At 36.3% G+C, this 18,029-nt stretch overlaps 1 protein-coding gene and 1 long non-coding RNA gene across 3 annotated transcripts; both read right to left on the bottom strand.

Annotated features, from left to right (window-relative positions):
* Positions 1–2,816: 2,816 nt before the first annotated feature.
* Positions 2,817–14,411, bottom strand: LOC141795023 (tubby-related protein 3-like). 2 transcript variants are annotated; one of them, XM_074675758.1, is made up of 13 exons: positions 14,273–14,411; positions 11,024–11,147; positions 10,797–10,907; positions 10,581–10,712; positions 5,958–6,077; positions 5,675–5,818; positions 5,520–5,602; positions 5,273–5,437; positions 4,960–5,072; positions 4,757–4,865; positions 4,559–4,657; positions 3,408–3,579; positions 2,817–3,160 (listed from the first exon to the last, which is right to left on the bottom strand). In XM_074675758.1, exons 1-13 carry the CDS (start codon positions 14,285–14,287, stop codon positions 3,027–3,029), a joined length of 1,521 nt encoding a protein of 506 aa, XP_074531859.1. In that variant the 5' UTR covers positions 14,288–14,411; the 3' UTR covers positions 2,817–3,026. The 2 variants fall into 2 exon arrangements, with proteins under 2 accessions (XP_074531859.1, XP_074531867.1); XM_074675766.1 differs by having other exon boundaries at positions 5,675–5,815.
* Positions 14,412–14,717: 306 nt separating this feature from the next.
* LOC141795035 (uncharacterized) lies at positions 14,718–15,656 on the bottom strand. Its single transcript, XR_012598573.1, has 3 exons — positions 15,578–15,656; positions 15,392–15,447; positions 14,718–14,763 (listed from the first exon to the last, which is right to left on the bottom strand). It is a non-coding gene; the product is annotated as an uncharacterized LOC141795035 (long non-coding RNA).
* Between the last annotated feature and the right edge of the window lie 2,373 nt (positions 15,657–18,029).

Genomic DNA, 18,029 nt, shown 5'->3' with positions numbered 1-18,029 from the left:
TAGCCTAGTATATTTTATTGCAGCTGCCTTCTGTTCTTGATTCTGATTGGTCTGTACATATTAACAGTCTGATAATTCTTGATAGCAGACTGTCTCTATACAGATCACACTGATTTTGTATTTTATACAAACTGTTTTATTTTTTGTCAGAGTAAACTTACTTTGACTGTCCTCATATTTATCTAAGTGTATAAATCTACAAGTACATTATATTTCTCAAATTTTATTTATTTATTTATTTTTATTTTTTTTATTTTTCATGAAGTCAATAAAGTAGCTTCGTTTGCTTTATGGATGTACCAGCATATAAAATAAATTACATTTCAACACTGAATTGAAACAACACTCTTAAGAAGTCAATCCAAGTTTACTGTGTACTGAAGTTTAGTACTTAATTTATTTTAATGCTATAATATAATATAAAATGTATCTTTAGCTTTGTTCTACACCTATAAGATGTACTGTACTGATTTTAGCTCCCTGTTGAACTTTTATTTTCATTTAGAGGACACACAAAAAGCCTGTTATGATCATATTTGTGCTAAGGAGTTTCTCCTATTAAAGGCACAACAACTTTTAAAAAAAGGAACCAGCTGAGGTGAATAAAACTTATTTAATTAATAGAATATTGCATCTATCAGATATTATAATGACCCACTTTGATACTGAATATTTTCTTAATTATATAACACAAAGTCAGCCCTTTCTTTTTATTTGTCCAACTTTAAGGTTTCTTTTTACACAAAGCTAGAGCTGAACTGTGTTTTTGTCCAGCAACAGCTCCTTCTGTTGGTCAATAACATGGTTGCAACATTTAAACAGGACACATTCATTCCTACATTTAGAGCGTCAGCGTTCAGATGGTTTAAAACTGACTCACCTATTAGATACACACAGACAGTATCAGCCTTAAAGAATGACAACAAAACTCTTGGCGGTTGTTTTGCTGGAGCTCACGTAACAGAAAGAGGACAATAGGGGGGAGGAAGAAGAACTCACCTTGCAGCATCTGTCCAGAAGAGCTGCCAGCTTCAGGCTTCATTTAATCTGCGAGTTTGGACAACTGCCTGAGCAGGTTGAGGCAGAATACACACCTCTTCTGAGGCTCTCAGGGCCCTCAGCTCAAACAGGTTTTTCCTTTGACTGAAGCTCCTCTCGACATGTCAGGAAGCTCGCACAGAGCAGCGTGGGTGTCTCTTAAAGCTGGAACTGGAAGAATTATCTTTGTGATTATCTGCTGTGATAATAAAGTCACAAAAATACAACTTTGGTTCCACTTTGACAAGAATCTACTGTAAGGGCCTTGAAATGGGATTAAAGGCAGCTTTATCAAAAAAAGTTTTCTTTTTATGTGTGGCACTTAGTCTACAGAAGGCAGAGTAAACATAAAGTGTTTATTGGCTTAGAAATAAATATGTGAAGATCAGACAGAGTTTAACTCCTCCAGCTGAATTTTAGGTAAAATCTTTGTTTTTGAGCAAAAGATCTCTGGTTACACACTTAAGATCTGGTTTTCTTCCTGTAGTTGTTTAAGGTGGTTGACTTTAAAATACCTTTGGAGAGAACCAGCTATGTGAATTCTGACAAGATCCCTTTTACTTTCAACCTTAGAGTGATTGTTTCATGAAATCACTCAAAAATAAACATTGTTGACAGTTAGCCAAAAAAAACCCCTCTTAATTATGATGTGTCAAATGTTTGCTATAACTCGAAAAATCCATTGTCTTGTAAGTTGACATATGTATGACAAAATAAGATACAAACTTCAAACTTCTGACATAATTCATAAAAATTCCTGCAAATTGATAAATTTTGATATTATTATGATTATTTGGAACTAGTTGTGTAGGTTAAATGTTGTGTGCTATATCCTTAAAGAGCTGTGAGGACTTTCTAGAAAAGCTAGCATTAGCGCTAACGATAAAGGCCCCACTTGCCATGGGCACTTGCCCCGCCACCGTGGTGAGGATAGAGATTGCATCTTTCTTTTAACTCTACTTTCTTTGTTTAAGAGGCTTTTTACAACACAAAGCAACAAGGTAATGTATTTGTTGACATTTGGATGGGGTTATTGTTTGAAACATGAAAACAAACTTTGTAAACTCAGTTTGTAGCGTACTTTACCCATCAGCCCTTGTGGTACAGTTTCTGTTTTTACTTCCTCTGACTTGTCTTTGGTCAATGTGCTTTCAGAGTTGTTGCCTTTTCATCCTGGTCTAAGCCACAAGATAAGAAATAGATTTTATATTGTAATGGGGTAAAAATAAGGATTAAATTTGAAAAAAGAAAAAACCTAAATGATTATAAAGCATTTTTATGTCTTAGCAGCTCAGCTGTTCCTGACTCAATGTCTGTTTGGCAAATTTGGGTCTAAGGAAACAAATACACAGTTTGTATCGATTGATTAGTCACAGCAAGTGTTAAAATTAAACAAAAAGGCAGTTTTCAGAAAAATAATTTAATAATACAAAAAGAAAGAGAAAGAAAAAAACAAAACACAAAATAAAAAAAAACTACACAACCTTACATGAGTCCCAATCTGAGGTGGGGAGAAAATCTTAACTTCAACACTTAATGATTTTTGTTTTAAAAGATTACAACAGAGACAAGAACAATGCACGCACAAACACTCTGACAAACTGTTACACTCCTATGAGCACTGACAAACTAGAAAATAAGTTCCAAAATCTGTTCAGAAAAACTATTGTAAATGACATCTAATTAAGGTTGAAGCCAGAATATAACAAGGTTTTACATCTTTTAATGGCGTTACCACTCGACATCTTCACCCCCAGTCATCCCTTCAAAACAACAGCAACATGCTGTGTACGATCAGCCGATGATGTGAGACCTGTTTAGATTCAGTATGAAGAACACGCCCTCAAAGGAAACAACACAGCAGCAGGTGAATAAGCATTATTCGTTATCACCGCCTATCACAGGAAGCGTTCAAGGCGGTGTCCAAAGACACAAGCTGTTCTGACGTGGGTGTGTCACAGACTAGTTTCTGTGGGAGCATCTCTGTCTTATTCACAGGCGATCTTCCCATCAAAGCTGGAGAGAGCGACGGCGAAGGCCTGCACGGCACACATCGGGTAGTTGAAGTCCAGGGTGAAAATGTCGTCAGCGATACGGCCAAACTGCATCACGATGTAGTCCACTGAAAAGAGCAGAGTTTTCAAAGGTAAAGGTGTTAATTTTGTAAGAAACCTGTCTTTACTTCAAGAAGAAACAAAAGAAAGTGACTGACTGCTTAGTGACAGCTAGTAGAAATTAAACTTGATGAGCTGTATGACCATGGCAGACACAGCACATTGAATGTTTGGATTTTCTTGTGATGTCATATTATATCCTCTAAGAAAGGTCTTTATGGGACACAGATGGAAATTTTCTCTGGTAGCACTCACAGTCTTTGTTGTGAACTATCTGGAAGTTCTTGATTGAAGCCTGGGTGACTCTGCCGTTGAAGTTGAGCACGTGAGACGCAGTTTCCTCGTTCCACACGGGCGTCTTGTTGCGAAGCTCAATCAAATTATCCATCCTTCTGTTCTGGTATCTTAACAACAAGCCGTCACATTCCTGCAGAAATTAATGTCAGAGAAACACCAGAAACAAGTAAGAGGGATCCACAAGTTTCTACTGTTAAGAGAAAAAAAAATACAACTTTCAGAGTCTTCAACAGGAAAGTGTTGAAGTATGCTCCATGTGGAGGTTATTGACACCCAAAAATGGCATCAAGATATTAAAATCTCAGACGAACAGAACCATTGAAGATCAACATGTGCACAAAGCCGTCCTTCAACAGAGTGATGTGTCTATTCAAACAAGAAGATTATGGTGAAAAAACACTCAGAAAGTGTTAACTTTGTCCGGGAAAGTGTGAAGAACTCAGTAGAGTCAGGATCACAAATACAGCAGGACTCATTTTCAAAGTTTCTGTAAAAATGAAAGGAAAATAAATACAATAGTCCAACACTTTCTTTTATCTTAAGGTCTGAAAATTGCTAAAGAGGATTGGATCCACTGAAAAAAAGTCCAAACTTTTCTTTTATTAGTTTTTTTTTCTGAGAAAAAAGTCACAACTCTGACTTCTTTCTCAGAAAAAAATTGTAATAAAAAAATGGACAGATTAAACTTTTTTTCACCGGCCCTGATCCTCCTTATGTTTTTGAAGTTAGCTACAGGCACGTCTTTTCTCACTAAGAAACCCCAAAGCCAATTTATACTGGTTCTTGTTTTTTTCCGTCAGTATATACATATAATGCACATATGCTTTGGAGCTGACACACTTTAATGATTATTGGTAAATTATTGTTAATTCAGGATAAGACAGTTTAACATGCTGCCATAACCGGAAGTCATCCAACATCGTCTCTTTCAATATTTCTGTATTGAGAGGTTTTAAATCTTGAAGAAGGCTGTATTCAGTTTGAACTAGTCTTAACGGGGTTAGTATCACCTCCTCGTATTTTTCCAAGTAACTCCATTGTCCTCTCTCTAGGTATATATTAAAGACAAGCAGTAACAAAAAGTAGAAACAGAGAAAACTTCAGCTTACATTTCTCGGTCGTAGAGGTACTCGCTCGTTGTCCTTGTTCATTCCTGGAATAACAATTGTCATCCTTCTGGGACCTTTCATCCCTAAAACATTAGTTTCCTGTTGCAAGAAAAAAAGGATTAGTTTGTTTTGTTTTTTATTTTTACATCCCTGCCTTTTTTTCACGGATTATTTGTAACAAACTGTTTTGTGACTTACATAGATGATGCCTGCTAGCTCTTGCCTTGCATTGGACAGATCTGGAAGAGCTCTCTCTGGATTCAGAGCGTTGTCAAACACAGTGAACTTTGTCCCCATTAGATTAGACCTAAAGGATATATTGAAGAGTTAAAACAATGAAGCTAATCTTTCATATTTGGGATTGTGAGCTTTGAACCTGTGGGTTTTTAAACGTAGTGTACCTCAGCTTTCCAACAAAGTTCTCCCCTCCTCTGGATAAATCTGTGGCATCGATGGAGATGAGGTAATTTGAAGTAGCACTCTTTTTTCTTTTCCTTCCAGCCAACAGAAACGTCTGCACAGAAAAAAGACAAAGTTTCCTGTTAAATTTAAAAAATGTATATATCTAATGTGAATGAATTGATGTTATTCCCATCAAGATCTTGCAAACTTCTCACGCTGCAGATGTTGTGGTTGCATAACACCTGTTAAATCCTTACTACATTGGATAAGTGGATATCTTTAATTGGGTTTAAATACAGATAGAACTCTGACCTTTTTCTCGTTGTCGAGGTGAAGGTAGTACAGAGGGTAGAGACTCTTATCCATCCCTCTCTGGTCTCGAGTCACTCGGCACTTGATGGTTGTGCCCTGCGGAGCCGGCTGCATCACAAACTTCTCCAGATCATCAAACTCGATCTCAGGAGACGGGGATCTCTCCTGGAGAGAAAACATTTGGATTGTTAGCTCACCTCTCTGACACAGCTTTGAATAATTAGACCATCTTTACAGTTCAAGAGACCTTTTTCTTCTTCCCTTTGCCCTTCTTCTTCTTTGATTTCTCCTCTTTCTCTGAGTCAGAATCATCGCTCTCTTCTGCCTTTGCTGAAATAAAAGCAAACTTGTTATAAACATGTTAGTGACTCATTCAGGGGGTGAACTTGTAACTGAACCTGCCTTTCTTTTTTGTCTTCTTGTCCTTGTCCTTGTCCTTGTCTGTTGTTGTCTGGAACATGGATGCAGAGCTGGCGGTGGATTTCTTCTTTGATTTACTCGACTTTGTCTCCTCTTCGCTGTCGTCACTGTCAGATTTGGCAGCTGCTGAAGGAACAGGTGCAAAGATTTCCATTCAGCCAGGACATTTCAACAAATTCAGTATATCATCTGTCAGATCTTGGTGTATAAAAGGAAGCTGGGTCTTAACTACCCCCTAACCATACATGATCCCTCCCAGAATCACCTTTCTTCTTGCTTTTTGAGTCTTTCTCTCCGTTTATCTGGAACATTGAGGCTGGCTCTTTCTTCTTGTCCTTGTCTTTGGATTTGGACTTCTTCTCTTTTCCATCGGAGTCTTTGTCCTCTGAAAAATGGAGAACAAAGTTTTGAAAAGTTTTCCGTCCTTGACTCTGACACCAATCTGGAGATTTATTGGCACACTGAGGAATTCATTTAATTTTTTCAAGGTGAATGATGTGAGTTTTATGTCTCTTTGTGTTTGACTTCTAAAAAAGTAAACACTGAGGTCAATCAGAAGGCATTGAGATCAGCCCGTTGTACGAGTATTGCAAATCTCAAGCATCAAACTGATTTGTTTGCTTGGTTTGAAATCTGCTCCTGTTTTGTTTCAGCTCTTCTTCACAGCTTCAAAGTGTTTCAGAGTTTGAGAAATATTCAGGTTTCTCTATGAAGCTTTACCTGACTGCTTCTATGGTGCATATCAGCGGCTGCTGACGTGTTTTCAAATAAGGACACAGGTGATGAAGCAGACAGGTAGGTGAACAAACATTACTCGCAGGTATTTGCTCTGCTCTCAGTCTCTGTTTACACTTCAAAAACCACCAAAACTGAGAGTGAATGACTTTTAAGATACTGAGACAAAGGTGGAAATTCTTCAGAAATCTAGAGTCACGTATCCTGTGGCCTTTTAAAGTCAATGGTAAATCAAAAATATGTTGCATATGGAAAACCTGAGCGTTAAACTGCTGTGGGTACCGTTGTGGTGAAGATGAACTTGAGGAATTAAAAGCATGTGATGAACAACTGCTGAGCCAAGCACTTTAGCAAATACTCATTCATCAACATACTTTGTTCGCTGCGCATCTTAATTGTCAACAAATGATTACGTATCATTTCTTTAACTCTATGCCATCTTACCACAAAGCATAGCTAAAGTCTAAACACACATACTGTCTAATTTCAGAGGCTGCGCATCTTAACTGTGTGAGTGAGAAAGGCTGACATTCAATCCACAAAACAAGAGTCAATGGCAGAATAAGCTGTTTGGCATTGGCAGGGCAGATTTAGCATTTTTTTATTGGGTGCAACCTACATGCTAAGATCTGCTGCTCATCCCAAAAATGCAAGTTCCTTAAAGATATAGCTTCATTAATGACGGAAATTATCAGGCTTTCCACTCATATAGGCTTTACTGCTGAGATGTATTGTTACAACAACAAAAAAACCTACTAAAAACAAGTTCCTTTGCTTTTTGTGCTTCTTGTTTTGATATCAGCCTTACACTAGTAACAGGTTTATAGCATTAATGCTAATTTCAGCACAGCCTGACTCCATCAGCTGCAACTGATTGCATAGCCCATTAGCAATATTGCAAAACTGTAAATGCTACACTACAAAAAATGAAATCTTATTAAGTGTTTTTGTCTTATTTTCAGTAAAAATGTCTTTTTAGACTTAGTATATGCCACATTCACCCGACCAGTTGAGAAAAATGTCTTATTTCAAGTTAATAAAAGACAAAAACGAGGTCTAAACTGCCTGTATCAAGTAAACAAATCTGCCAGCGGGGCAAAAGAAATATGCTTGTATTAAGACATTATTCTAATCTTGACAAGCTCATTTCTCTTACTCTCACTGGTAGATTTTTTTACTTGTTTCCGGCAGTTTAGACCTCATTTTTGTCTTTAAATAACTTGAAAAAAGACATGTTTTACTAAAAACAAGAGAAAAACACTTAATAAATTTTAATTTTTTTGCAGGTTAAAATGAGCTCAAAGTATTCTTATAAGTCCATCTCATATTAAATTGATGGTCCTGCGTATAGCATGCATACTTTCCCCATCTATAGTGGCACTGCATTCGTGGGTCTGACTGTGTCCATACATGAGAAATGTTCAGGTCTTCTGTGAATAACATCGTCTGAAAATAACCCAAATCCTGACATTGTATAAAAGAAGAGGTTATCCACGGTAATTATAGAGGCTATCAGCATCTGTTAAGGAAGCTACTGATAGATTGAAATCCTTTCCCATTGTTGCTTTCCTTACAGTACAGGAGGAACAGGAGCTGCCAACAAGTCAGAGCAGGTAACACTGACATGACTGAAGGCTGCTCTGAGGTGGAGAGAGGTTAAGTTAAGCTCTGAGGCAAAAGCTCTGGAGACCATCCAACTCAATAATATAGAGAAGTGAGCAACGCTCTGAGCTTCTTATTAGATTTATCCAATGCTGAAGTGTAAATAGTTTGATTCACACGCATCGTCACTTCATTTAAGGCCAGGCCAAATGAGTCATAAACACGCTGAATCAAAAGATGTCCCTTCACAGACTGTCCAGAACTGATGAGCCATAATCAGTGGGTGAGTCAGTGGTTAGCCAGCCAGATTTAATTGACTACTTTCAAAAGTTATGTCATGAGAAATGTGCATGAAGTTGTTTGCAGGTTGTACCAGATTAAACTGGATTATAGGCACTCAACAGGAGTAAATTGTAACCAGCACAGGCCCGTGAAGGTGGTGGTAGCTTTGTTAGTTTCAGTGCTAGTCCCACAGACTGTGATGATCCTGTGTTTAGCTTTGGTAAAAACATTTTACTCTGATTTATTTTGATTGTTTCCTGAGTGTTTTCTTGTTTTTAGACTGTTTATTATCTTTGACAATGGGTAAAAACAATTCAAAAGACGAGGAAATGTGTCACTTCACATTTCGCCAAAGCTCCAAAATTTCTGGTGGTACCATGGCCACATACACATTTTCCTTGGGCTTGATAAAGCTAAAAAAGTACTTATAAAACCATCCTTGACAAACTGGGTCAACACTTTAGGAATGGATTAAAATTGTATGTTATACTCAACTGGAGCATGTCTGTGATCAATAGTGAAAACAACATGCAAGCATTTTAGCATGCTTACAGACAGTAAAACTGTGTTGATTAGCTATGATATTTACCATATTTACAATGTGGGGGCTAATTGCATTTGCTAATTGCACTTAAAACAAAATGAAACTCAATAAAAAAAATTATCAGATTAACAAGGATTCAGCCACAATACAAATAAAAATATTACATAAATGATCACTGAAGGTCATGGAATTTTTTAACTAATTAGTTCATCCTTAATGGAAGCATGGATGCACATGTCTAAATTCATGCTAATTCATCCCACACATGACACATCTCTCTAAACCAGTTATGCTCACTTCATGGTTCCTCTGGAAGGAAAAGTCACAGGATCTTCACAGAAAGATGTGTTCTTAGCCCAGTGATGCTCAGATGTTTTCTTACCAAATACTGCAGAATTTACCAAAATTTGGAACCAGGGAAATCATTACCATATAATATTTGCAAAAGGGTTAGAAGAAACAAGAGTGCTCTGCTTAAAACACAAGATTTGATGTATCAGATATGCCAAAGACCCCTTAAAGGTACAACTCTCTGCTAGAAACTCCTCTGGTAAAGCCTGATATTTCTTGTGAATTACATTAGAAAATATCAAGATTTAAACTTACAACTTTTAAAAGTTCTTCCTTCGGGTATTCTTTTCGTTTAGTCATTTCATTCAATGACTTTGTTTTTGCAAACAGTCTTTTAACAAAAATAAATACTGGGACTACATTAGGACATGTCACGGCCAACCTTGCCCACTGTAGTGAATCTATTCTGAATATGTTCTTAATGCTGACTCAAACCATCCAGTTTTAGATGCTCAGGTGGTTTCCTGTGGTTATGGGTTTTTTTTGTAGCTGAGTCATGTTCGGTCTGAATTCCTTGTGGTCTTTTTCATTTATAGGAATAGTAATATAGGGAACTTGAAAGCTAGTTTTCAGTGGAGCAGCAACTTTGTGATAGTACATCAGTATAAGTCATGTATGCAACTTGTTTCTGATTCACTGAGTGGTGCAATTTTTTTTTTTTGGTTATGTAAACTATTTGCATAGAAAAGGTGCAAAAACATTGCATACCAAAACGGTATTACAAATAATGTATTGTATTTGGCTTCCTTAAACTTTCAATTATATACTTTGTTGTGCAAACAAACAGTTAGTTGTAGTTGCGAAGTTCTGTACTACTGAATATTTGAAACTATATATATATATATATATATATATATATATATATATATATATATATATATATATATATATATATATATATATATATATATATATATATATATATGTTTAAAAATGTCAAAAATTTGTTGCAGAGTAGAGACCCCTACTTTGAAAAACGCTAGCCAATGAATTGTTGTGCTAACAAGCAAGCTGACTAATCGTTATTTAGTAATCCAGGTTATACTGGTGAAGAATGTGTTCCAGCACTTTGAGTTACCTGAATGTGAGTTACTCAACATTAACTGGACCTCCTGCTGCTTGAGACAAACAGGGGAGTCTGACGAAACACTTTATTTAGAGTAAGATTCAGCAGTAGGTGTCGAGGATTTGTCTGGTGTAGTTTAATTACATTTTCCACAGCTGATTATTCACGCTTTCACTGTTTATTTGCTGTGTTTTTGTACTGTGTCAGTGTTTCCACTAACTCACCATTACAGAATAAAATCATGTAATCCTCTTAGTCTGTCCAGATCGACCTGTTAATGCCTTTACAGCACCATTTTCTGGACGTACCTTTAGATTTAGATTTCTTCTCTCTGCCTGAGCTCGGAGCAGGAGAGCTGTCCTTAGTCGTCTTTTTCTTTGTCTTCTTTTTGGGGGTGTCATCCTCCTCATCATCATCATCTTCATCTTCTGAGCCTGAATCTGCAGAAATATTTTACATGTATTACATGATAAAGTTTGAATGTCTTTTGACAGCAGAGTTTGAACACAGCACTTTAGGTGTACCTTTCTTCTTTTTTGGAGCACTTTTGGTTTTCTTCTTTGGCTCTTTTTCTTTCTCCTTTTCTGGTTCTTCTTTGTCTTTCTCTGGTTTCTTTTTCTTTACTTTCTTTCCATCTATGTTCAAAAAGACGCAATGTGGTTGAATGACAGTGGAGACAGAAAAACATGTAAAATTACAACTTTTATGCATTTTCTTAGTTTGAAACAACAGTGTCTCTTCTGTTTCTCACTCTGAATTGCCGGACTCTCCTCTTCAGCCACATCTTCACTTTTCTTGGTCTTTGTTTTTTTGGGCTTGGCCTCTTTCAGCTTTGTTTCTGTCCCATTTACATCATCTTTCTTCTTTTTTGGCTTCTTTAGATTTTCTTCAAAAAGACATAAAACACATATTAAAAGTGAGACTTTGTGAGACTTATCAAAAGAGAGAAGGAAAGCCAGGAAAGAAGAGTTGATATCTGTTGATAACTTACCAACACAAAGTCAGACATGAAGGGAAGCAATGTTGGAAAGAAAAGAATAACATATGTCATGGATATACACTTTCTCTTTTTTTAATGATTAATGTCGGGTTATCTGGAAAAGGTCTCTGCTATGTTCCAGATATTTGTTCGCGTTCAGTTTATGGACAGAAATAGATAAAGCAACAACTTCCCAACACATAATCCCTTACCACTTTTGATAGCACGGTTTTATAACTCTGAGAAAAACAAGTTTGGTAACTATTTTATATAAGGGATCACACTCCTACTGAGTTCAAAGATACATCGTAAAAACACATCAAAAATCTGAGAACAAGCACACTTTGTACACCATTAAAATGATCACATTAGTCCCTGAAGTCGTAGAAAAAATGTGACAACCGCTGATGACATCAAAAGAATAGTTTAATATACTTTTAGTGACTCTTTCCTGTCTGTTAATTTGTATTTAAACTGTAGTTTTCTTCAGAAGTGTGGCAGTTCTCCCACAGAACCTTTTACAACTTTGGAACGAAACACTCAAACCAACTTCCTCTTTTAGTAAAAACAAAATGTGATCCCTGTGATAAACTTTGCATTCATAAGAGAAGAAATGTCCATTTTTACAAGTGTTAATTGGTTATTCTTTTCAGACAAATTTAAAGCTCCCTTCATGAGTTTTCAGCTGGTTATAAAACACATTGAAATTTATATTCCTATCTTTTTAAGAGCCAATAAAGCCAATAGTACCATCTAAATTGACATGGATTACTTCTGTAAAGAATATTTCAATGCCTGCAATGATTGATCAAGTTTCTGACACTCATAAATATGAAGGACAAGACTAAGTATAAAAATAATTACTTATGTAGAACAGGAAAGAGTCGGCAATAAAATTAAATTAAATAAATTAAAGTCCAGCTTTGGCCACAGGGGACATCAGACTCAACAGAAACTAAAAATTCCTTAAAGGGCCTTACATTAAAACTGTACCACTGAGGATGTGATGAGATGCTTTTAAAGCTTTTTCTCCCTACATGATGGGCGTCGCATTAAAGCTCCTGTGAGCAGAACACGTTCTGCCTGTGTTAATTTTAGTGCCCCCATGTGGACAAAATGGTACCTCTTATATCTTCACTCATCTACATGGATGTACTCTGACAAAGCAGTCCTTTTCTGCTTGTCTCATCACTACGACGGGAAAATAGGGATGTCTTCATTGTGCTATAAATCACCTTATCTGCTGACCACCCCCCTCACAGCGATTACAAGCTTCAACACAGAAAATAGGAATTTTAAAATCTTAATGCTAATGGTCTTGATTACTTTTTGGGGTCATGCAAAAATAATTCACAGTTTAAACTACCTTGTTTAATAACCATTTTAGACCGCCTCACAGGAGCTTTAAGCTACATGATTGGACTCAATGATAAACTAAAGTAATGATTATTTCCTAACATATGCTCCAAGAAAGGCTCTAGACAGAAAGAAACACTATTAGTGAGTGTCACAACCAGTTAAGAAGTTCTCACAGAAGCTTTAAAAATAACTTTCACTACACAATGAACAACTTTGTTCCTCCAGAGTTAACATCCAAAACTGTAACTTCCATAGTCAACAAAAAGCTGTTTTTGAGTTTGTAGAAATTTGTTGCAGAGCCACTGTTGTGTTTGGTGTAATAAAGGTGTACCTAATCAGGACAGCTTACGTGTGTACTCCTTGTAATAATGAATAAACACTGAACTTTTTTGTGTCGCTTTTCAACCTCTCCATGAGTGTGAGGACTCTAATCTTCTAAATCTGTACAACTTGAACAGGATCTGTGTGTCACTATCTCAGGTCACAGGGAAGGAGGTCAGAGTGATTGCGGCCAGAGGAGAGACAGGTAATCCTATTAGATCCAGATCCGGTCCGATGGGGTCTATTTGTGCCAACTTCTCAGATTTGGTGGTTGTTGTGTTAGAGTTCCCAGATGTGATTTTAAATCATTTTTTCTTCTTTTGAGCTTATCTGATTGTTGTGACTTTTAAAAAGTCTTTGAAATTCTTGCTTGTTATTCAATTTTGCATCTTCAAAAACATGGAACTACACGCTCTAATTAAGACATTTTCAATAATATGAATGAAATCAGAGATATCCGTGGCTTGCTTTGAACATTTTGGACAAACTGACATTAGTTGTTAATTTAATATTTCCATTGAATTTGAAATTGTTAACCAATAATCATCCTGGCATTGCATAACAGTATTAATGTCCTGACACATGTCCTGTGTTTAAAGATTTGCATGATTTGCTCTTTGTCAGCTGAAACAATTTAGCAGTTTTATTTTAAAATGATATTTTTGAAATAGCTTTTGATATTTACACAACCAAAAAACAACCTTAAAAGAGACCTGACCATGCATAAAAAAAATAAAAAAACATGGGATAACTAAGGAGATTGCATTTGGATTGAACGTCACCTCAGCAGCACTATAGGAGGTTGAGGATGAATGGATTACAGACATCCTTCAATCCCTCCATGCATGCTTCTGCAGACACATGGCACAGCTGATAAATGAAATAAAATAAAGCTGTTTTAGTCTGTTTCTGTTCTTATTTAAGTGACATTTCTGCTGGATAGTCTGTGTTACATGAACAGCATCTTCCCTCAGAGGTGTCTGTATGCAGGTCAGTTACCTCACATGTGGGTCACAGATTATTCACTACGTAATAATGTTTTTTCTCCGGTTTATGTGAAGGATGGGCTCTACACTTGTAAAAACTAAAACACCAAAAAACAAGCCGAGCACAGTCAGAAAACATCACTTAAAGTTCTGACACTCCAACCCTTACTCCTACCTCAGGCATCCAAAAAGCAAGTTGCTGAAGGTTCTCTGAAAGGTAATTTCTAATATGCCTGCAGTCAAAGAATCAATATGTAATCATAAATTATTACTCAGCTGTTGACTGAACACTTTAACTATCACCGTTGTTAAATGTTAATTTAAATATACACAAAACCACAACCCAACCCTTTACCTTCTCTGCAGACATGGTGTGGCCTCCGACTTCGGCTCTACCACTCACACTTCTCAGAGGTTAGAGAATAAAAGCAGAAAACAGGCTTGGCAACAGAGATAATGAAAGAGTGAGGGAGCCGTGCACTCACTGCGTCGCCATTAGCAGAAAGTTGTTAATAGGATTTATGTGTAAAGCCATCTGCTCTGTGGAAACACGTCAACGGGAGAAACCAACAAAGGCTCAGGAGGAGGAGGGAGAAGACTTATCAGCCACTTTCCAGAGACTCAAACACACCATAGCAGAGTCCAGGGTTCACATTTGAACCTCAACACAGCTGTCAATAGAGCTTTACACTTTTCTCTTTGTTCACACCTGTTGCACTGCATCTGCAGCTCGAGTGTGTTTGGACTTAAAATGAATAAGATCTTTTAGTTTTTATATGAAATTAAAGTAAAAGGTTTACCTTCAGTTGCATGTCTGAAGCAAAGTCATCATCATCTTCTTCAAACCTGAGGCAAAACAGTGATAAATCTGTTAGTTATCATAGTCATTACATTAATGATCACAAATACACCAGTACTAGTGCCAATGAAGTGTTTTTTGTACCTGAACATATGAGTTTTATTGTTAGTTAATATAATTTACTTGAAATTGTGTAATTATAAAGAAATAGTTCCAAATAAACTCTTTTTTTGAGTACTGGAAATCTGTTTTTTTTTTTTTTAATTATTAAGAAAATAAATCTTCTCTCAGTTGACTAGCTCATATATAACCTCTAAAAAAAGATATGGTTTGAACAGTGCATCATGGTGTCCATGTGTTTAGCCGTCCACGGCCAACATGGCTCTCATCCCACCACCCAGTGAGCTCTGCATGCAGAGTGTCACTCCTCCATGAACAGGTCACACTGGGTGCGAGAATTGGACCTTAACAGGTCGGCCTGACAACAACCATTAAAGCTTCCCCCTGATGCTTGATTGGTTTAGTACCGAAGCTCCAAGTGTAACGCCAGACAAACATTATTCAGAGACCACAAGGCGTCAGAAAAGTACCACTGAAAATATCTTTCAAACACTGAGGGGGGAAAGTGTTTGGAGTAACATTAGTAAAGTTTTGTGTAGCTGTATGTTGACATACCTGTCTTGTGGCCACGCCTCCTTCACGGTGAGACTGTGGAGGGGCATGGCTGACATCTACACCAGGATTTGATTGAAAACAGGAGGAATAGAAAGTGTTAAAACACAAAGATACTTCATGAGTTCAAACCTGCATGCAAAAAATAAATTAGTTTCAACATAAACATGCAGAAGAACAATATCTCACCAGGTGGAGTGATTTTTCTAGGCAGCAGTGTGATCGTCTCCATCCAGCTCTTCAATGACCGTCCATGCACATCCTGCAGCCCACACTGAGGTCACATGACTTGACTTCTAAGAGGATTTTTTAACAAAGCAACAGGTCCCCCCTCCCAATCATCATCCACACATCCGGCCTGCCCGACTTTTCAACCCAGATTACTCTAATCAGTCGCTCACCATCTGTGAGCATTTCAGGGATTTTCATAGAAGAAGAGAAGAAAGGCCAGAGTGTAAATTCACTTCACAATAAACAGATTAAGAGATAACAGAAAGACAGGTTTACATGCCTTCAACAAGAAATCCAGACTGTCCAGAAATCAGTCTTCAGGCTTTCAATCACAACCCACAAGGAAATCATCGCACCATTTCATATTTTTTCTTTCTTTCTATTTCATGCCTTCTTACTCTTTTTAGCATTTCAAAGACCATATTTGTTAAATGTATTTTTTTTCTATCTAAATACACATCTGAAAACTAGGGGTTGAAAATGGTTTGCCATAAACTTTTAGGCTTTCTAATGATTGTGAATTGTCTTTAAACTAAAAAATGATTTATTCTAATCCTCTCTGTTGTTTTCTTCTACCTGGTCCTTTTGTGTCTTATTTATCTTATTTTGCAGTAACACAATTTTAAAATGGATTCCAGAAAGGTCTCTAGAGTTTTTATGGAAATCAGATCACACTAGTGATGGAGTTTGTTCTTGGTCTTGCTCTTTTTAGATCATTTCAGATTGAATATCAAAAGGAGTCAAGTAGTTGTTTCCTTTTTTTAAAATTCTGTTTTAAATAACTATATAACTATAACTATATATATATATATATATATATATATACATATATATATATATATATATATACATATATATATATATATATATATATATATATACATATATATATATATATATATATACATATATATATATATATATATATATATATATATATATATATATATATATATATATATATACATATATATATATATATATATATATACATATATATATATATATATATATATATATATATATATATATATATATATATATATATATATATATATATGATGTGCAAAACAACAGGTTTTTATTTTATTTTATTTTATTTTTTTATTTTTTGGGGGGGGGGGGGGGGGGGGTAAGGACACAGAACAAAAATCTCCTTTTCATTATTCATTTATTCTTTTTTTGTTTATAATTATAAAAAAACAAAAAAACAGTTTCACTTGGTTTGGTTTCAAATGGTTTCATTTTTACATCCAAAATGATAAAAGGTGAACAGAGCCAACCAAAGATGAAAAGAATAATTAGAGGATTTTGTGGAGGAATTGTGATCGGGTTTTTGTTTATTTGATTCAAACTAGAATTTATCTGTTTTTCATTTCTTAAATTAAAATAAGAAATCATGGTTATTTGTGTTGGGATCAGAAATAAATTTCAGGTTGTTCTATAGTATTCAGAAATACTGTACAATAATTCTGTTTTTGGATGAAATGAGTTTACAAGCAGGGACAGGGGAAATGTCACCCTGAAAATTTCACTGAAGTGTAAGCCTGAGAGTGAAGAAAAAATATGCTTTTAGAAATCCTTCACCCCTCCCCTCAATAGGGTTTTGCAGTAAAATAAATAAATTAATAAATAAAAATGTCAATAAAGTTTATTCAAATGTGTTGTTGTTCTCCAGTCAGCCACCAGATGCTGCTGTAAAACAAGAGTCTAAAACCTAGTACCAGACTCTGCAAAGAGACACCAGGGGGCAGAAGAGGGTGATGTGAGTCAGTTCATAAATACAGTGTAAAACTGACAACACTCAACAGTTTGAAAAAGTTTAAAAAGTACTTATCCCTGACAACGATAGCAATCTAAATTTCAAAACCACACGAATGTCTTCGTTTCAGTCTCAGAGTTAACAACAGGAGATGGGAGTCCTAACAGCTGAAGTGAACAGCAACATTAGGGATGGACATAAAGACAGAAAACTAAAAGTAATGCTGTTTGTAGTTTTATAAGGCCACACTCTTTGTCTCTCTCTGTCCAGTCTGTGCTGACTGCTGAAAAGAATCTAGACTAATGGCTTTGCTGGCATTTCTGCAAACGTTTGACAGTAACATGGCAGTTGGCAGGCGGCCTAAGGAAGGCCAGCGACCTCCAGGGAGCAGCGGAGAAGCCATCAAGATCTTAAAGAGACAGAAACAACTGTGCGTTTCTCACCATACACTGTGTTTCCAAACCATTTCCATGTCACTTTTGTTTTATTGCTGCGTGCCGGATGGTAAACACAGCCGAGGCGATGAGAAGCAGCATGAGAGGCCGTAAAAGCAGCTCTTACTATACCAACAACTGTAACAACAAGCCTGACTGAAATGAAAACACATGAATCAAAGTTATGGTGAAACTGGGACCATTGGAAGCAGTT

Source organism: Halichoeres trimaculatus, unplaced genomic scaffold (assembly GCF_033239565.1).
Source record: "Halichoeres trimaculatus isolate MK-OKI-2021-1 unplaced genomic scaffold, fHalTri1.1 fHalTri1_scaffold_1, whole genome shotgun sequence".
In the NCBI taxonomy this organism is placed as follows: Eukaryota; Metazoa; Chordata; class Actinopteri; order Labriformes; family Labridae; genus Halichoeres; species Halichoeres trimaculatus.
The sequence above is the reverse complement of the archived record's forward strand: the minus strand, read 5'-3'. Positions and strand labels throughout refer to the sequence as shown.